Below are 21,290 nucleotides of genomic sequence, written 5' to 3' on the forward strand. Positions count from 1 at the left end.
GCCCTAAGGCCAGATCGCCAGGCAAAGGTACAGTGGTAGTGCTCTTAGTGGACCGTTACCAATACCGCGAGTTAAACACTGTTCCATATTGGTTTTGTTTTAGTCTATTTTCCTACTTGAACAATATCAACCAGCGTTAGCTTATTCACTTCAGAAATTTACCAAAGATCTCTGCATTCTTGCAAGAATAATAGCAACCTAAACCGTGTTTATCAGATTATCTACCACTGCGCAAAAAAGACCTATGTTTTTCTTGGAAGCGTGACTCCCTAAAAGCAAAATTTATAGGATTTTCTAATTGTTTTGTCCGTTTATTCATTCCTACTTTTACGTGTTTGGTGTTAAAGATTGATCAAATTTTTGTCTAGTTGCATTTCTCTTCAGTCAGTTTCACTGTCTTTTAAGCTAGTGCATCCATCAACTATAGCTCACTCTCCCAAGTAAATGAGAGTTAGCGCCGTGTTGACATTTGCTAACTTAGCCTCCCGCTTATAGCACTTTTAAGTACAGTTTGAATATAACATCATCTAGCTTGCGTTTTACTTTACGTCCTGCAGCATAGCTCATGCAAATATCCATTCTATTTATTAGGCCAACAGCGCGCTAAGAATTTAGTCTTGTGAGAAATTACTGATCAATTTCACAAATATAAAAAGGTGTTATCAAACTCTAAGTAATATTACTGTAAAGGAGTTTGATCAAACTGAGTTGGTCATAACACATTGTACTGTATTCAACAATGTAAATGAGCCACGGTTTATCAAAACTGCTGATCTAACCTAAAAGTGACTTCCTTTATAGCCCTACCACGGCAATTTCATTCCTGATGGCAACCTACACACAGAAGTCACACGCCTCATCACACCACTCCACTGTCACCACTCGGCACTGTTGCAGTCAGCGCTGACGCGAGTGGCTGCATGGGAGAAAGCGGCCATCAGTGCAGCCACAGCAAGGACGCGCTTCCAATCTGCTCTTGCAGGCGTCCATAGGGCACAGCGAACCAGACGCAAACGAGCAGCCAGACAAATCCAGGCAGGCCGGCAGCACAAATCCAAGTGCTCACAGAAACTGGCCAAGGGCGATGGTTGTGGCAATGATCTTGGGACCAATGAGCTTTCAGATTCTTCAAGCACGTCATTACCACTTTTTTGCTGTATTTTATGCAACTGAGGGATATGGATATCACTTAAGAAGTTTATACCGTTGTATAAAATCATTTGGCGACTTTTATGCAGTATTGCATACATTTCCATGCCTTAATCCGTTTAGCCTCAGTAAGTGGTGTGCCTCGTTCCTCCTCCCGAAATGAGTTACCTCCATCAGAGACCAATCGCAATCGGACTCCGCCTGCAGAGGGCTGTAACCTCACCGCTTCGTCGTCGTCTTGCTCTTCGTTCTCATCATCTTCGACGAGCTCTAATGTGGAAAGCTCTTATCAGTCCGTAGCCTCCCCACCTGATCTCGCGTCAGCCGAGAGGGAGCTGCGGGAAACAACAAGGTGTTTGGCAGAAATGGCTCGGATCGCCGATGTCTACAGACACCCTTTGTTAGATGGCATTGTCTCACGCTACGAGGGCTTCCTTACTGCATTGCCTGAGCTTCTCAGTAAGCACATTCCGCGTTACATGGAGAACGAGAGCTCTGATTGCGTGGCAGGCTATCCTTCCAGACTCGCCTTGTTGAGGGTTCCTGCTCGGCGTTTGTGGTATTACACTCAAGCTTTCCGACGTCTGGCAGAGTTGTATGGAGATGAGCACCCGGATTTGGATGATTGTAATGGTATTTCGATAAGTTCAAATGACTGATCCTACAATAAGATGTTGTTTGAATGAAGCATGTTCAAGCAGCATCTGTCTTCAAATTACAGACTTTACTTCACAAATTCATTGCTTGAAAAATTTCTCAAAACATTCTCCTATGGTGAATAGCATTCTAAAATCGTCTTCGTTTAGCCCTAGTCTCGCAACTGTCAGATTTGGTATCGAGATTTGATTCAGTATACCGAACAACAGAGGCATATGCCTTGGTTGCCGAATTTTGTCAAGACTATCAACTGGACGCAGTAGAGCGACCTAATGTCCACGACCGATGCCGCCGTCGGGAGTGCTCCATTGCAGTGCTGAGCAGCCTTGTGAATGAGCCGCATTCCCGCCTTATTCGTGTTGGCTTTCTCGAGAAGATGTCCTCAAGAGGTCGTGGGTTTCAACCTCGAATGGCTCTGCTTTTCACCGATCGCCTCGTCTACTGTGGACGGGTTTCTGGTTCCACAAACATGCAACTGAAGGTGCGTTAATGCGTCCTTTCTCACATTACTCTTTCCAATCGGATACATGATAGTTCCAAACATTTGATCCTAAGCTGATAAGTTATTTATTTGCTTGCTCGGATTTTTGCTATGATCTATGAAATGAAGAACTGAAGACACATAAATTTTATCTAGCTTTCTGAAACGCTTAAAAATCTGACTCGATTATTACTGTACAACTTTTGCGTGTCGAAGTAAAGTCCATAATGTGACAACCATGGCGCCTTTAACGGCACGAATAGGTTTTAATCTTTACGGTCGCATCTTTCTTGCACGTATTTTGATGTCACAGCTAACACAATCATAATCATACATACTTCTGGTGTGGAAAGTGTTATACCCTTGAACTTTGCGCTGCTGACTCATTTTTTCCTGCATTTGGTTGTCACTTGGGTTATTGTGCAAGAGTTGGAAACGTGAACTTCTTTATCATTAAATGTTTCTATACCGGTGGCTGATATATCTTACTTGGATGCCCGCTACTAAAATCCACGTCTAATTCGGTTTCACGCACTTTGATGCAAGCATTTTTATCTTAAAGTGGTGCCTGGGATCATGTATGCTCTGGCCACCTACTCAACGCAATCTCCCACACAGCGGTTGTTTTCCTCGTTTGGCTTTGAAGAATTACCTCGCATAATTACCGTGTTACAATGTTGACTGTTTTATCGTAATTTATTATCATTGCATCAGAAGAATACACAAGTTGGTTGCGTTCTGCTTGCCCAATTTCAAAAAACTTAGTTTATGCAAACTTTGTTGCAGCTAGTTCGCCAAATACCTTTGTTAAATACTCTTATTCATCAACACAAACTGGCCAGTTGCATTCGTCATCAACAAAGAAAGTACTCCAAATTGCCACTTGCACTTAAATGCCGTGTTTACGAGAAGTCCCACGTTGTAACGCTTCAACTTTCGTGTTCCAAGGCTGTTTCACTTCTTAAGCATCGGTGCACAAGTGGACTCAGCACTTTGATCTAAGGGGGCCGTACAGTTAGCGCAGAATTAAGATACTTTCACTTCCGATACAACGAAAGGCTCCATCAGATTCTCAGTAAATCGCTCTTTGAGTAATATTAGAACAATAAGCACGCCAAATGCTGGTGGCATTAGTGTCTATCCAATCGTGTTCAGAAGATTGGCCGCCAGTTCCTCTATTTTTCGAATCAATTTCTTATCACCTCGATTAACCACTCCTTTTAAAGCCTGACACCATGTTAAAGTGTGCCATGGTGAGATTTTGAACATGAAGGGAATTTGGTTATTTTTTATTGTATAAAGTGCAATGGCTGACCAACTGAGTTGTGAAATCGCAGGAAACAGATAGATTCAAACTGATCCGGTGTGAAATTGTAACTGCATAACAAAAACTTACATGCCCGTGCGAATCTATTTTTTTTTTAGAATATGAGCGTCTATGTAATCAAATGAAACGAACTCTATCAGGCTCGAAAATCTTGTAATAATGAATACTTTATGCCATCTGGCTCATGTGCAATTAAGTGTAGGTACAGCGCTGATAAGCCACCTTAAAAATAACCTTGCTGATTTTCTATCTGACATTTTTTTCGCAAATGACAAATATTCTGCGTAGAAATACGTCAAAACGTGACTAAAACAGTACTATTATACCTAACATCACTATTGTGATCAGACATAGAAACCTTATCAACATGGACTTCCAGGTAGTGTGTAAATAAAACAATGGGACGTTTACTTAGGACCCGCGACAGCACGTCCAAATCTGAGGTAATAAAATCACAACGGTTCAAGGCGATCAAATAATCCCCACACTTTATTACATGTACTTTCCACAGTTTACCAGTGATGTTTCCTACTCCTTTATTAACGCTATAAACACTATCTCCTGTGTACAATTTCTAAGGAACCTACATTGTCTCTTGTGCATTGTTATTGCTCTATTAACTTACAAAGTGTGCGTACATTAAGCAAGGTTATCAGTAGTGCTGGGATTGTTTTTTGTTTTCAGAGGAGTTAGCAAAAATATCAACCTTTTTTTTATTAGATACACGGCGTAGTGTCCCTCTATAACGCCGGACTCGAATCTCACATCAAAACTTCAGTTTCATTTTCGGAGGGAATTTCCCAGGAGGGCACTGCCACAAGCCGCAACTCGAGTAGGGAGCGGCACAGCTTTGCGATCCTCGTTTTCTCCGGCGAGAGGGCAGAAAAGGCATCCTCCACCACCAAGTCCATACATTCTCGCACTCATCAAATAATCTTCGCAGCGCCCAACGAGGAGCAGAAGCGTTTGTGGCTAATGGCTCTAAACAAGGTGCTCGGTCGTGATAGGGAGGATGAAAGAAAATTGTACAGATGCTCCTCCATGGCGCCTACGCCTTCGTTGCACGGTAATACATTGTGTACATCTAACCACTGCCATCTTTAAATTACTGAATAGATATCTCCTGTTAAAGTTTTTTGGCGATTCTTTCACTCAGTCATCTTCAGCACGACATTATTATCAACGAAAACATAACCCATGAAATATTTCCGACTGAACTATTCGGAACAGACTAAACCGGTGCTCCTCTTGTACGACAAATTTAGAAAAGATCATCCTTATGATTGTTTACCACTAAAAATTTGGTGCAGACCGACTGTCACAGATGTTTTGTTTACCTTGAGAAAAAATATATATTAATTCGGCAAACTACTAATCCATTGTATTTGAGAGAATAAAATTAACTTTAATTACGAAAAAAGGGATTTCGAAGTCTGATCGGCCCAGCACTGAGGATAAGTCTCAACTCATCTCGAAAGCTCGGGAGACGCAGGATATGCAGTCACACGTAGCTCTCAACAGCAAAGACAACTACTTGGGTCTACTGGGTCCAAGGTCCCATCTCCAGCAGACAGTGCTGCGCTGCAGCGGTCTCGCGTACGTTTGTTGGCATCGACGACTCAGCGTCTCTTTGGACAACGTTCTCAACGCCAACAAGGTGAAGCCTCTTGAATCCACGCACGCCGTCTTATTCTGAGCTGTGCTAAAAGGAGGACTTCCCGTTTCTGGTCATATCTCAATTTAATGTGCCTAAAAGTGGATGCGCCAAACAGCTTGCTGAAGTTTGTAGGAATTTTTTATTTATAATCCTTAATTGCCATACGAAGCTCGTTCTTAAACGCAAAATCACGCCTAATGTAAGGTTATTGTGCTTTCAAAGGTTGACTCTACGAGGCCCATGTGTCTCAGCAAATGTGGACGATCATCAATGATACATGCTATGACTTCTGATACCTCATAGTCTCGGTCTTATTAGGAGTTACACAGCACACAAAAGCATGATTTTAGCATACACAATTTAATGATGCAATAATTTACTCAACTACCAATCGAATCGTGAGTACAAATTTCTTTAATTTTTAGTGCGAAATAAGCGGCTACCTGTTACGGAAGTTCAAGACCAGTTGCGGTTGGCAAAAATTATGGACAGTGTTTACCGACTTTACACTTTTTTTCTACAAATCTCCGGAAGATTCCACTCCGATTGCCAGTCTCCCCCTGCTGGGCTATCGTCTCGAGTCGGCACGACCAGCAGCTGCAGCGGCCGACGCTCAATTCCACAAGTCAGATGTCCTTCAACTGACCTACAAATCACATGCGTATTACTTCAGAACTGATGCGCCCGTCTCCTTCGAAAGGTATGGCAACTGAAATAGACCTGAAAGTGTGTTGTCATTGCGCTAAATGAGGAATAAATCCCTTCCTTGCCTCCCTGCTGGAATGTGAATAGTTTGGTTTTCGCATGCTTCATTGCGGTTTCTTCGCAAGTCTATTAATCCGATATTGTGAATATTTAACTGTAGTAAGTGCTGTGAATAATCCAAGGATTTGCAGACAGTAATGGTGTAAACAACGGCAGTATAGTATCGTACTAGTTTGATGTAACAGTAAATACATTGTTGGATCTTCTTTCGCAATCAAGACCAAAGTACTTTGCAATTCCTTCTAAATGTCCCTATTCTTACTCAACAAGAAACGGGTATTAATCACCCTTATTTTCTCAATTAGTTAACTTGCATTTGCGTGTAGCACTGATAAAAGTTGCTGCCAAAAAAGTGGAACACCGTTTCCCTGGCTATTCTTTTCCTTAGATGGCACAGCGCATTATCCTCCGCATTAAATCCCTTATCATCTGAGAAAAAATGATGTCCGCTTTACCCAACTACTCTGAAAACATCCAATGGTCTTATGTGCAATACGCCGCCGATCTGTAATGTAAGCATACTTATCCACTCTCAATCCATTCCCTGGGCTAAGCATCTTTATCACATCTCTCCCTCCTCGCTTTTCCCCGAGTGCCTTGTCAAATGGATCTATTTTCCTTTGGCAGGAATCTTGCTCCCTTTAAATACTTTATTCCCATTTAGCTTACTATGTGAAAAATCTCATTTTTTGCTATTAAAATATAACAAATTTGTGAACGAAGTGCCACTTTTTATCAATATTATTTCCATCAAGATTTGGGCATCGAAGACTTCCTTACGTAACTTCAAGGAACTGATCCTCCATTCGAACCTTCTGGACCTCTGAGAGACCCCTGAAACAACAAAACAACGATACCTAGTGATATGGAAATTTGCGCATGAACAACAACTGTCCGATCCGAAAAGTTCCTTTTAAGATTACAATGCGGTTCTCTAATAATTTGTTCAATAACGTTGCCTTTAAGTCGAAAGCGTTGGGCAGATGAAATTGATAAGTTCTGATTCTCCAAAATCCCGTTTTTTAGTTGAGTGGGATTTTCGGTAAGTTGCTCACATAAACTCGGAATGAAAAAAGCAGTTTCATTGAGTATATTGCTTGTAATTATGAATTAGGAAATTGGGTGCGAAATAAAATTTCGTTTAATGGAAAACAATATCATTTGCATGACCTCTTCAGCAACACCTTGGACGACCTAAAAAGTAAGCACGCCAAAGAGAGCAACCAATGCACAAGCTCATGGCGGTGCCAACTTACTCGAGATTTCGAACAAGACGCTGAAGATGACCAGCACAGCCCGCTCGACCCAACAGCTCAATAAAGTCCTCATCATGAGTAATGATAATTAGTTGGAAGTTTCTCTGACTCGAGCGGGTTTTGATAATCCTACAAGGTGTACACATGACATTCTGTAAACCACTCATGTGGATATAAAGCGGCACAATTTGTTGATTTGCATAGATTGGGTGCCTAAGTGACAACTACCGCCATTGGTATTCAAAGCTATAAAATAAAAAGTGGAGAAACTTTAGTGGGAAGTGCTTGAAACATAGGAATTATTTTCTGTGTCGAACTCCAATGTAGCCTGTTCATGGTCAAGCACTGCGGATGCTCAAGTCAGGAAGAGCAATGAGTTGGTGCTCTATCAAGAGCGTCTCGGTAGCTGCCGGTGCGGGAGAGTGCAGTGTAGCTCGATTCATGAGAGGTCGTATGAAACAAGGCAGTATGGGAAATGGGGGACAGACTAATGTAGTAGTTGTCACAGCAACTTGTATTCAAGAGGCTTTTTGTGTATCGACATTCGTTACCAGTGTCGCCTGTAGGTTATGTGGTTTTTAATTGTTTTAAGATGGTTGCACAAAATCCCGTCACAAGCGAATTTAGTCGGATCTCAAACAATAAAACAATTGGAACACCTTTTTGCCTTAAAATGACTACATTCGTGTTTACAAACAGCATGACTTCAAATAGAGCATTGTTTTCCGCTGTGGCGATCCCTTCTCCTCGGAAGCCGCGGAAGCGGACTTGTTGAAACACATATCCTTTCAATCGACAATGTGCTTCTACATCAACACGGGATGGATCAATATTTTCAGCGCCCTACTGAGACTCCAGTTTGGATGAAAATCCACTCCACTTGCGTGTTTTGCACAAAAAGAGACTTAGTCATCGTCAAATTTTATCAGTTAATCAGAATTTTTACTTTTTTATAAACAACATTAATATAACGCCAAGAACTATCAATTACAATAATGGAATCCTATCATTTAAACATCAGGCCTGTATAAGAATGGCAACTATCACCAATATGACTAAAAATAGAAGTGCCATTGACAGAAAAAATGAAGATATACTAGGCATTGCTAAGTGCACGTGCTGCATACCTATTACGATCCAAAGTAAACAAAAAAATAGTTAATAATTGATGGATAAAGTAGTCTAATGAACGGCTATAATAGCATTTTGCTCTTCAAAGTTGAGTATATAAAGTGTTACCAAGCCTTAAGGCGGCTCAAGGTACTAAGAGGGCTTAGAAGGGCTAGTCCGTCTAGGTATCGCCAGAAGGTGAAGGGACATACTCAGTGAGAGCATAAGCTAACGATTCAATGTTCTCGCGATCCAAATTTGTGGTGGGCTCATCCAATGCAAGCACGCCACACTGGAGACAGAAGACCTCGGCCAGGGCCAGTCGAATCACTAGACTGGCGAGTACCTTCTGACCGGCCGAACAACGACCACGCATGTCCAGCTGCGTCTCCGTGGAGGCTAGACGAGCCTGCTTACCGCCGCCCGTCATCACTGTGCTCGAGTCTGCTTTAACCATCACGACGCGGTATTTGTACGTCCGCCGAGTGCTGCTTGCATTCGCGTTGGTCGTCGGGGACTCCTCCTCACTGCATATCTTTATGTGGTCTATGTCTACGATGGACAGCAAGGTGTAGCTTGAATCTCAACCATAGCAGCACAAATACCACATTAACACGTGTATCTAAAATAACCTTATTTTGGAAGAAGATTGACCGAACAAAGAAAAGATGGAAGTCTTACCGTTTCCTCGGTAAGTTGTTCTCCATAATTCACGAATTATCTGATTAACTTCATTCATTTTCTCCGCATGGTATGCAATAATTGCTCTGCAGGAAAACCATTGTAAGGATGAGCCTCTGGAGAGCGAGTGTGGTGGGGGAAAATGTCATCAACTCACCCATCAAGAGCTTTATAGTAGCGCTGAAGATCCGTGGCCACCATTTCTGTCGTCTAGGAAGGAAGTTGGAATGTCAAGATCAAGTACTTCGCAGCATGATATAAACTTACTGAATGGTTAAATGCGATGATTTCTAAAAAGATGGTAAATTCTAAGCTTCCCTACGATGGTGGAATTGGCTTTAAGTAGGTAGCTGAATAGTCCAACAACCAAGTAAAATTAAGTAAACTAGACTCTGGAATAAATTAGTCGATTCAAAAAAGGAATATTTCCTAATAAAATGAAACCCGTGGATTGTGGATACTTGAAATTTAAGTAGAGGACAAAAGTTGGAGTTCAGCAACAGTAAACTTTGAGTTAAGTGAACTTGTTATTATAAATTAAACATCAAGGGAAAATTGAGGTGAGTACGGCTTTTGGGTGGGTCCCAAATGTATTGATAAGGAGAGCATTACCCTCAGTTCATACATCTTCTTTATGTATTCAGCTTCAGCGTCTGCATATTTCTCAGCCAAGCTACGTTCCAGCATTTGTAGTTCAGTTTGCAGCTGCATGACTTTGTCGTTGATGGCCTGTTTCTGTGAAATTGCAAAGAAAGCTTGATTAAATTAGCGTAGGGGAAAAACTGGCAAGATAAATTGTCCATACCGTCCTACATGACACGAGGTGAAGCCAGTGTGTACTTTAAAACAAACGAGCACCTGAGCAAGCGATCTTCCAAATGAGAAAGGATTACAACATGCGAACCCCAAGAAGTTGTTGTTCCAAACTTTTGCGAATGAACCATCGGCAAAAGTGTGTAAAGCTGTGGAATAAACACTTAACGCACGAGAAATGAATAACAAGGTAAAAAGTGGTTTAAGTGAAGCAACCTGCAAGTTAACATTGAGAAAGTCTGTGCGTAGAAAATCTCGACCAAACTCTTACCCAATTGTTACATTTTTTCAGTTAACAGACTAGATTTACGTGTGAAAGTATGAGAAATCCCAACTTTCAACCAGTGTGAGTTCAATACATTAGTGTGGGTGAAAAGCGACTCCGGTTACTTAAAACAGTGATCTATTTCAGGTAAATGGGACGCATCGGGTGGAAGCAAATAAACTTGAAAATCAGTGTTTGGTAGCAAAAAATTTGTGGTTTCGAGGATGAGCGGTTATGTATGGCACTCCCCTAAACTAAATACACAAAGTGCTATAGATTAAAAGCACTAAATTTTATTACTCTATTCACCAAATCAACAACTCAGAGTACCGGCTAATATGTTTTTTAATAATGAGTAACTTTAAAGATCCTCTAAGGAAATAACAATTGTGAGGCTTTATTGATAGGAAGCACAAATTGAAAATTAACCATTAGCCCCCAAAAAAGGACCAGCAAGAGGTTATCGGACTAGCGGATAAACTATATTACCGGTTCAAAAGGTCAGATCACGAATTTGAGACAAAGCGTGAACCCCGTAAAATGCATATATTCTAGGTGAATGGAAATACTTTTGATGAAACAGTCTAAGTAGCTTGCGTGAGTATGACCGGAGAAACAGAGAGTTGTACGTTGGTGAATCTACCTGGCTGCGAAGCCTTTCCTCCTCATTTGAGAGATTATTGATGTGATCTTCGAGATCTACCGACTCAGAGATGCCGGATTGGCAAACATCTATTTGCCGCTGGATGTCCTGGACACGTTCGTTGAGCAAAGACAGATGACCACGGGTTTCCCGCAACCGCACACAATCCCCAAGTTCACGCTGGACAACCTGAAGTATTTGTAAAATATAGAAGAAAACGCTTTGTCGTCACACTTTTCTGTAGTGGAACTGGCAGGCGAAGAACAAATCTGCTAATGGCACGTATTCCAAATGGACTGCTATGGGGGCAGGGTTGGTGTGGACTATCAACCTTCCCTTGTAGATAGTACACAAGGTAACACGCCTCCACACGGTCTTCCGAAAAAAGTATTTCAAGCAGGTAGCTTTCCGAATAAACGAATAATTTCGTAAAAAGATATGTGAAGTATTTAAAATGAATTAGGAGCCAAAGTCAATTCCATAAATCTATAGACGATTGAGGTAAATGCAAAAAAGTTGTCATAAAATTAAATTACGGATAAGATTATCACAATGTCACAATACCTTATGGTTAGCGATTTCAGTACGGAGATCTTCGACACGCTTAGAGGTAGTTACGACAGCAGACTTGAGAGCTTCGGTGGTCGCATCCAATTCTGCAAGTTCCGCTGTGACACGCTTCAAATGGTCTCTCGGGGATTCTGCATCGTCAACTTTTAACACTGCCGTATCACACGCCTCCTTGACCTGACGACTTCGGTCCCGCCATTCTTGCCACTAAATTCAAAATATCACATGTAAAAGTATTTTGGGACAGTTAACCTTAATTTCGGAAATGAATTGCCAGACTAGACTAGAGGGCGAATAATTGACTGTCGATGTTCACCCATGCGCAAGAGACCCCTGTCATGAATCGCCTCACGGATCGCCTGCATTAATGTATTCGTACACAATAAATACGAAGCTTTTGTTCAACGCGTGGTAGAGAGCAATTTTTATGTACGTATAATGCTATTTAAGATATAGCTAACCAATGAGGTTTAAAAGGTTGAGCACTGGAGACGTACATAGATACGACATGATAAAATTATCTCTTCAAATGTATGTACTCATTATGATGGTGGGCCAAAAATTTCCGCCACAAAAACGCGCACACACAGTGCCCATTGCAAGGCTAAATGTCCTGAAAACACAAAACTCCATGATTTATTATATTTTTTTCGCGCAAGAAATCAGTTGCGTCCACATGCACCACATTTTCGTCTGTTATGGTGGCACATGCCCGCTGCAATGCCAACTGAGGTGCACATACCCACTAGGTTTGTGCAGATTTCACTCAAGACAAAATCCACTCGGTACCTAAACTGTATTCCTACCCAGTTTAGTGACAACAGCTTGCTGTTTAAGTAGCCAGAAGTACCTGCTAAGGGGCCGTAGAATTGCGAAGGGGCATAAGTGAGTGTGCACTGATAACGACGGCCCATAAAGTGGAGACCAAATTTCCCATGAGAAGCTTGCAAATTCGGATTGAAGGAAAACCGTGACAGTAGTGAGCTCCCTATTTTGTATCCTAAGTGTTTATTTCTATCATAGCCGGTCATTATAGGTAAAAAATGAAATTCAACCCGCTTAAATGAATTTTGAAGCATTATCGGGTTCAGACTAATGAGACAGCAAGCGCTATCACTGAATAAATTTCCTATCATGTGATCAATATTTTGCAAAAAAAATTCAATTTTTTTCGATTCAGACATGGCTTACTAATAAATATCAGTCCGGATGGAGGTTTAAAAATGTACATCTTTTCTTTGTGGAAACAGAATATGGTGAAACCCAGAGGAATAAGCTACATATTGATGCATAAAAGGATGCAAATCCTAATTTTGACGGACGTTTTTTCCCATCTCAAAGCACAGACAAGACTGGTAAGCCATTTATTCCTAGTATAAAGGCGGAACAGTGCATAAGTTTTTTTTAGGAAAATAGCAATCCTTTGCAATAAGCATATCATTGGCATATTATGTATTAGCACACAAACAACAGCTCGAGTGTGGCATTGCAAAAAACAACGAGATTAAGGAATAAAACGATTTTTAACCAAATATCATGTGCTATCAGGATGTTTTTTGGTACAGGTGAGAAGTCGTTCAGTCCATTTCTAATTGTTTAAGCCCAGCTCATGAACACGTTGATGTTTTAAATGACAACATGGATTGTAAACAGTATTTTTGTCAAAGACTCTGTGGTGTAATGCTTAAAGCATTTTACTAGACACTTCCACAAAATCTACTTAAAAGACGATGAAAAATAAATTCCTTCTCATATTCTGAGTAAAAAACTATTCCATATCACCATCTGCTCACCTCTTTCGATGAAACCGCTACAACTCCCACAGAAAGATAACCAAAGCCTACACTTTGAGCGATTACGAAAATAATGTGATTAAGGAGAATATTTATTCTGACCAATTCATAAATTTATGTCAAATCTCAAAAAGCTCAGTTTCAAAGTAGCTGCATGACAAGTTGAGCTCATAATGGGCTAACAGCGCAATAGCTTATCGCCTGTGAATGAAAAAAGGCCTTTGTTTGCCCAAGTTTGAATCAAGCTTTTGCTAAATGTACGAGCTCGGTATGACCACAGAAAACGTGCAATTCGGCTTGAAACTTGAACTCACCTCGGCTGACGCAATCGCCACTTTGTCACTCCCCTCCTTAGTCACCCTCTGTTTATCATTCTCGGCCGTAAGGAGCGCTGCTTTACAAATTGGCAGCTGTCCACTCAGATCCTCCAGTTTACCAGTGATACGAGTTCCCACGGACGTCAAGCGCTCAAGCTCTGTGTTCAGACTGGTCACTGCTTGGAACTCCTTTTCCAGCTGAAATAAATCCATAGATTTCGAGCACTACATGCACATTCTCAATCGTATAGGGCGAAACCAAGTGCTGCAATTTGGGTTTTAACGGCTACTTCATACGTACCATAAAACAGTAGAAAAGGCTGGCAAATCGGTTAATCATCATCTTAGTTCTTTTCGGTTTTGTCCATGGCTTTGATAATCTTTTCAAAACGACCATTCTACGCATCTTTTGCGCAATTTCTCAAAGTAATGGGATAATCTTGGTAGGGAATTTATCTTGATTTAGCGTAATCCTTCAAGCCGCTAACCAGGCAAAAAATAATCTGTGGCTTTTCAGAAGGACGATTTATTGTCTGGATAATACTGGAAATTTTTGGTAAGATTAACAGTATTATTGGCTTATTCACAACTAGTCGTACACTTGAGACTTATTAAAATAGTTGCTAAAAGTTGGTACCAAACCGACTCGGCTCAAGTTGTCAACCAGTAAACCCTATGAACCATATGGTACATGAGGATTCAAATCACCTTAATAGAGCATTTTAGTCTTACCTTGAGAAGGGCACTCCTCAATTCATTCTCTTCATCTGTTGCCTTCTGACGTTTCGCTAAGTCCTGATCCAGTTTCTTGCGATAATCATTAATAGCTGTTGAAAGGAGATTGCTATTTGACTTAGAGTTGCGAAAAGCTGAATTTAAAAGTTACCATTTGGCACGCAACGAATCCCGTTCTTCTTGAAGTTCTGCAACAGGTCTCAATGCTAAAAGGAGAAATATTGGTAGGTTTGCCAAAATTACGCGCCAGATGGGGCTCATTTAGACATTACTTGGAATGCTAGTTAATCCGAACGACTAAATAGGAAGAGAGTTTATAATTGAGCGCAAATATGAAGAAGAAATACGAAATTATTGTATAAAATAACACAAAGGTCACAGACATCCATAATTATGCTACTAGATAGAAATCTGTCAAATAAAAACCAAAAAGAGCAATATTAATAAATCCCTCACTTGTATTTTCATCCACAGGCGTAAGAGAGGTCAGAGAGCGATTCAAATTAGCAATCTCTTTCTCAGTTTTTTCGATGACGGCCATGTCACCTTGCAACGATCTTGCAACTGACTCATCGGCTTGAATAACTTCCAGTTTTGATGTTTCCTTGAAGATAAGGAGTGGAAAACATATATTAAGCGTAAAAATACAAGTTTACATTTGCTATTTCATTTTGCAGCTTCTCAAGGCTCGACTGAGTAGTTTGAACTTCGGCTTTCAGCTCAGGCAGTTCAGTTCCACGTAATTTGGCAAACTAGTGGGGTGCACATTGAAGATAAGATCGCAAAATACTTTATTTATCTCTGGTTTCAACTGAATGAATGTCTCGTACTGGATAATCATCTCTTGAAGCTCCTTTCTTTTAGTGTCCAAATCGCGAGGCATGGTGGCAATGCGTTTCTCGATCTGAAAACATCAAAATACGACGTGAGGCTGCAGACACAACAATTTTTGCGAAATGAAAAAGTGGATGCTTCTTCACCTCTTCCTCTAAATCCTGGTGATCCTGCTCATTTTCAAAGCCTCGGTGACACAGAGGGCATACTGACTCATTGACGAGGCGATCTCGAAACTTCTTCCACAGGTGCAAGCCCCCTTCTTCAATCTCACAGTCACTGTAAAAAGATGCGCACAAAATAATAATCCTTATAATTCTTTCATTAAATGCCACACGTATCAGGACAAATCTACCTTAAAATAAAGAAATTCGCAAATAAAGCACACTCGACTTTTGACCCACAGGAAACTCATGAGAAGTACATGCAAATTACTAGCATTAGGTTGAAAACGAAAAATAGTTACACGAAAGAAATGGGAAACTATTTATAAATGTATATTTGATGATCTTATAAAGATTGGAAAGATTGTCTAGCTTACGCTACATTGAAGGTCCATTACTGCATTTATTCAAAATAGTTTTCCTTCGTTAAGAAAGCAAAAGCACTCACCGTTCGAGTTGTTTTTTCCTTGACATCAAATTGTCTAATTTGTGCTCCAAATCTACGCTGCCACAAGCGGAGATGAGACGTTCTTCCATCACCCTTAAAGTGTCCTCCTTCTCATGCAGCTGTTTCCTAGGAAAGCAAACGCCGAGTGAGATCAAATCACGAGAGCCAAGTATCGTAGCTGCCCAAAAGCACCTTTGAAATGACATTACTGTTTCCATTTTGGAGAGATCCCGGTGTAACATGTTAAGATTCTGTTGGGTGGCCTTAGAGGAACGTGCCAATTCATCGAATCGCTTGTTAAATGCCTTTGTGAGGCTATTCGAGGTCTGACTTCCATCAACGCGGACTGGAGGAATGGGTTCGCCGGTAAAAATTTGCTCCAGTAGATCCAAATTACGATTTCGACTGAGAAACAAAAGGTAGGTAATCAGTCATTGTAAACGGGAAAAGAGGACTAGTTTATTAGTGAACTAGACTCACAGCTTCTTGGCCGTTTCAATGGCGGCTTTCTTGCTACTTTCTAACATGGAGCGTTCGTGGTTTGCCATTGCACTTTTTTGCGCCTCGACAATTTGATTGCTTGAGATTAGAAAATTTGATTTACAGGCAATGCAAAATAGTCACTTACTCTAGATTTGTTATTTGACTTTCACAGGAACTAAGCTCGGCCTGTGTTCCCTCTATTGACTTTCTTATTTGAGCTTCATCCCTGGAGGACTCCAACAATTCACGGGTTTCCACCTAATAAAAGTAACACGAAAATATTTATGCACTGACTCGACAAAACCTGAGCATGAATTTGAAACAAGGCAAAACAGACACAGATGCTAATAAAAATGTTTCTTCGACAAAAAGGTATTCATCAGTGAAAGGGATCTCAGTGGTTGCAATATTACCCATTTTCCCTACCATCAGGCCAGCGATCAGATTAACCGTGAGGAATTATGCTCGAAATGCAAATTAATTTTACTCAAATTCTATCAGTAGCATGTTATTTTAAACGCGTCCAGTAGTACGCATATACTAGCATGTTTACTCTTTCCACCTTTCACAATATATTTCATTACCATTTAGTAAAAATGGCAAAGTTGGATAAAATTATTACTAATAATGTGACACGGAGAGGATACTAGCATAACGAAATACGAAACCCCAAATCTGCATGAAACCTCATGAAAGCATACAAACATCACGATTTGTTTGACAGCACCCAATGACTAAATTTATCAATATTTTTAGGTTGAACGCCTATCTCGCATGAATAGACACAACAAATCCCCTAGCGAACTCACAGCTTTGGCCAATTTGTTGTTAATTCTCTCTAATTCACCGCCTGCGGACTTAGCCTGTCGTAGCTTGAGTTCAACCTCCGCCATCTCCTTTACATTATCTGCCTAAAAACACAATTTTATTATAAGGCTTCCATTAAAACTAAGGGAGGTAGAAATTAACTACTCACCAAGGCTGATTCTTGACTAGCGATAGACTGCTCAACACGGACCAAAGCCGAGCGCGCCTCATCAATGACCTTCTGAGCCCTTCTGCTATCGGATTCTACAGATAACTAGAATGAAAAAGACATCGAACAGTGAATTTGTGGTGTTAAGTGGTCCATTTAATCAAGTACTTACCTTTGTCGTCTCCATTTGGGACTCAGCCCTCTGCAGGGCAGCCTCCAAATACTTTCGCACGGTTTCAACATCGGCATCAGCCATATTGTCAGTGTTGGATAGTTTCTTGGTGACTTCTGAAAAAATTGATATTACATAATTGGTTGAGATGATTAAAGGTGAATGTTAAATTGACGATGGAATACTCACCGTGGATATTAAACTTAACACACAGCTCTCCCAAAATCTCATTTCGTCTCTTCAGAGCCTCCTCTTGTCGCTGTGAAAATGAACGAATCTCGTTATTTCCAAGCTGCACAGTTAAAAGTGCCTTCATCTCTAGATAAGGCTACATTTATCTTGAGAGTGTTAGCAATGTCAGCCATTTTTACCTGATGTCCTTTTCTTTAATTTCACTCAATTTGATGCGGCGAGGTTGTAGTTTACAACAGTATTTTCACTCATAAAACCACCTCTTCAGATTTGTATATTTTTTCATCAAACACAATCCCCTTTCGCTGGCCAAGATCTCAAGAAAATTGACACCACCAATTGCACTAGTGTACAAACCAATTCAAATGTCGCCCAAAAAAATGGGGAAACGTAACGACCCAACGTTGGACTAATCCAATATGACATCAGCCGTAACTTATTCTTGTCGATTGCTTTCATAACATTCTACAAGAATGCAATCATCCTTGGAGTACAAAAAGCAAACCAGTTGTGGGATGATTTGTACAACAATTTATCATAAATTAACGGGGACGCGTGTCACATATTTGTGACACCATAGACAGGTAAGAAAATGGAGGCGTCGAATGTATGCAATGCTGGCAGCGAACGTGTTGCATAATGCTGCGGACTATAATTTCAAAGAAGTGAAACCTTCTCTCAAGCACGAGGCCATACTTTTTCAAAACCGCACCTGCTGACATTGTAATGAGACTGAATTGATAAAAAAGTGGAAGCCTAGCAGAAGCACTCCTGCATATCTGCTTGATAACCAACCTTTACTTCTATATCCAACTGCGTTCTCTGAACGATTAGGTCTGACCTATTTTTTTCGTTGGTATGAATTGATGTTTGAAGCTGACGCAGATCCCGTTCAGCTGCTGCGAAGGATAGATGCTTCTCATCTAAACGTTCGTCAGCCTGCTCGATTGCATCCTTCAACTCCTCATCCGTTCCTTTAAAGCGAAAAAAAGTTGACTGCAGTCTCCATGTTTTGGAGGCGCACAAGCGTTTATGGATCTGGTTCAAAAAGACGAATACACTTTCCTAACCATTGTAAAGGTGATAAGAGACCTAGTTCCACTAAAAAGGTATTTTAGCAAAATATTTAGAAATAAGCAGATTGCTTCGGCACATACTTGTGTTTTAAGCATGTAAAATTTGAAAAGGGTCCAGCAAAAATGTTTGGAAATGTTAATAATTGTAATTGTGGGAAGCACCATTTTGGCTCTAGGCTGTTTTAAATAACAAAACCAACCGCTTATTTAAATTATTCCAGAATCTATGATAATTAAGAAGACTATAACTAGTCTAGTCCTGTTCAGGATGATCAACAAGACTCTACCCTCAAACTCCGAGGTGATTTGTTCTGTTAAATCTCGGAGTATTGCCTCCAAACGTGTTTTCTCGACAGCACATGCGCCTAAAACGAAAATACTGACTGTACTATCTCTCAATCTCTCAAAACTATAAAGCCCATATGAGCAACAAAGGCATCTCAGAAATGGCATACGTGCATCTGCTTGGTACTGGACCAATTCCTTGTACTTCTTCCGGTACAAAGTTAGCTGGGTCTAAATGATGCGACGAAATTAGCCACCGCATTTAAATATCCTAAGTTATCGAGAGACGAAAAACACTTACATTCACCGGATCTAGTTCCTCATCGACTTTCGAGAGAATTTGTTTTTGCTCATCTAGAGCCCGTTTCGTATCAATTCTCTGACACTTTGTCTGCATTAATTGAAACAATCAATTTGGTACAAGAATGTGTCATAGATGAGAGGTCCAGTTATAACCCAATTATATAGCTTATTTGAAAAGTTTTGCGGAATGATTAACCTGAATAGCCTCTTCTTTAGAGCGACTGAGGTGCTTTAGTTCACCTCGATAAATTTTCGCATTTGTCTCCTAAAATGGAGAAGAATATAGTAACAAATGTAAATGTGCGATCAAAATTAAATTAATAAGGGCACTCGCCTCTTCAAGCCTAGACTTTCGGATGGCATCGAGAGCCTTGACGTAACGAGAAGAAGCAAAGAGATCATCAAACCGCTCTTTCACAGCTTTTGCCTCGTGTAAGGGCCTAGATACTTGTTTCATAAAGTTTCTTACCAATTTGATTCCTCCTGATGGCAGAATATTACATTATCGAAAACAGCCTTGCATGCCCCTAAACTTGTCAACATCTGAAAGTGAAGCTGGTGATGATAAGCACGCCAACGATACGGAGAGTCGAAAACGCTTGTTACAGAAAGCAGACTAGGATTTCTTGGTTAGCCGCAAAGTTACAACGGCACTGATAAGATAGCGTTTTAATGCCTAAGTTCATTTAGAATAATACAGAAATTCAAGGAGTTCATAAAATCCAAAATCCGATTCCAATAATTGGCCGAAACTTTAATGATGTGGAGTTAAAGGTAGAGTTAAAGCAAGATTATCAAACTTAGAGCACTGGTTTGTTTACTCAATGATAACCCAGAGCATTATAAGCACGCATTTTTTTCAATAATGAAGTAAAAGTTACCTCCCTATCGATCTCGCCGCAACGATAGCTATGGCTGACCACATCACCTGTTGGAGACAGTCTTTTAATGGTCCCATCCAAAGTCTTCAGGCTCGGCTGTTTAGCCTACGGTGGAAAGCGTCCAAAAAATTATCTTCAATTAACAAATTTTTAAACTTGCAGGCAGACAATAATTGTCCATTTCTTCTGCATAATAATAAGTAGTACGCATGCTCCCTATTCCAATTACTTGAAAATGTGAATACTATCCGATCCAAACATTAGTTTTTAATCAGAATAAGGAAAATGCGCTATCATGAGGCTTTTCGTGCATAACTAATAAAGTAGACAGCCAATAAACTTCAACAGTAGCAGTAAACGCTTATGTTAAGTAAAATCAGTTGCACTGCAAAAAGGTAGCAAACATTAAATCACCTTGCACAAAAATGAGGAAATGCATGGATAAATAAAGGCATAAGACCCATAAATGACCCCTTTTATCTGTGAGTAAATTCTAGTTACCCACCTCCCAAAATCTGTGGATTTCAAATCAGGAGATAAGAACCTGCTAGTTAGTAAAAAATTGCAACCATTTAATTCATATTCTGTAATTATAGCGTCGGTAAAAATATATTTTGAACCACAAGCCATTTAAAAATTAAAGTAAGACAAGTTCATTCAGTAAATAATCCGAGTTGGTCATACCGTTCCACGTTGGGTAGCGACCAGACTGCGAGCAACAACGAGAGGGCAGTTTTTAACGTCTCTTAATTTGAGCGCTACTTTGGCTTTAACCTCAGCCGAGTGTGCCAACTGAAATGAACAGAGAATAGCAAGCGTCAGACACAAGAGTAGTAAGAATTTATAAACAACCCGACCCCGTGGCACTCACTTTTGGGTCGTGAATAAATGATGCACCAGTTTTTGAACCAGGTGGCAATTCTCCAGTAACTGCATACCTGAGGCACTCAATAATTGTCTGGATCCGATAAGTACAGATCTAAACACAAAAGCTAACCGTCTTTCCCGTGCCATTGGGACCCAAAATTAGAGTAACGGGGGTTGAGAACTTGATCCTCTGTGGATTTTCAGGCCCAAAGCTCCTGATACCCTGTATGCATACCTCCTCCAGCAAAGACATTTCAAAATGAGTTTGAAGAAACTAAATGATTTTGGAATAAAAATAACGCAAAGAAAGGTAAAGTAGAAAGGCATGGCAGATGGGTGGCTCCAAAAATGCGAAAAAAAAACTTAAAACCTAGATGCATGAGATCGCTA

At 40.5% G+C, this 21,290-nt stretch overlaps 2 protein-coding genes across 2 annotated transcripts; one reads left to right on the forward strand and one right to left on the reverse strand. All coding sequences in view use genetic code 11, as the record gives it.

Annotated features, from left to right (window-relative positions):
- Positions 1-1,514: 1,514 nt before the first annotated feature.
- On the forward strand, positions 1,515-5,984 carry EGR_00363 (FERM, RhoGEF and pleckstrin domain-containing protein; the record flags this gene model as incomplete). Its single annotated transcript, XM_024489612.1, has 4 exons — positions 1,515-1,782; positions 1,977-2,287; positions 5,005-5,271; positions 5,697-5,984. The coding sequence occupies 4 exons, from the start codon at positions 1,515-1,517 to the stop codon at positions 5,982-5,984; spliced, it is 1,134 nt and encodes a 377-aa protein (XP_024356290.1).
- An 828-nt stretch (positions 5,985-6,812) lies between these two features.
- EGR_00364 (DNA repair protein RAD50) lies at positions 6,813-21,153 on the reverse strand (the record flags this gene model as incomplete). Its single annotated transcript, XM_024489613.1, is given in 33 exon segments — positions 6,813-6,870; positions 7,293-7,421; positions 8,615-8,954; positions 9,084-9,169; positions 9,241-9,293; positions 9,696-9,818; positions 10,805-10,993; positions 11,369-11,581; positions 13,482-13,682; positions 14,217-14,328; positions 14,371-14,425; positions 14,676-14,823; positions 14,876-14,971; positions 15,010-15,123; positions 15,200-15,332; positions 15,666-16,070; positions 16,146-16,244; positions 16,294-16,406; positions 16,958-17,059; positions 17,125-17,229; positions 17,297-17,412; positions 17,486-17,555; positions 18,284-18,462; positions 18,852-18,929; positions 19,020-19,080; positions 19,151-19,240; positions 19,393-19,417; positions 19,503-19,592; positions 19,622-19,679; positions 19,985-20,138; positions 20,718-20,825; positions 20,905-21,012; positions 21,031-21,153. The coding sequence occupies 33 exon segments, from the start codon at positions 21,151-21,153 to the stop codon at positions 6,813-6,815; spliced, it is 4,134 nt and encodes a 1,377-aa protein (XP_024356291.1).
- Positions 21,154-21,290: the final 137 nt, after the last annotated feature.

Source organism: Echinococcus granulosus, assembly GCF_000524195.1.
Source record: "Echinococcus granulosus chromosome Unknown EG_S00001, whole genome shotgun sequence".
NCBI lineage: Eukaryota > Metazoa > Platyhelminthes > Cestoda > Cyclophyllidea > Taeniidae > Echinococcus > Echinococcus granulosus.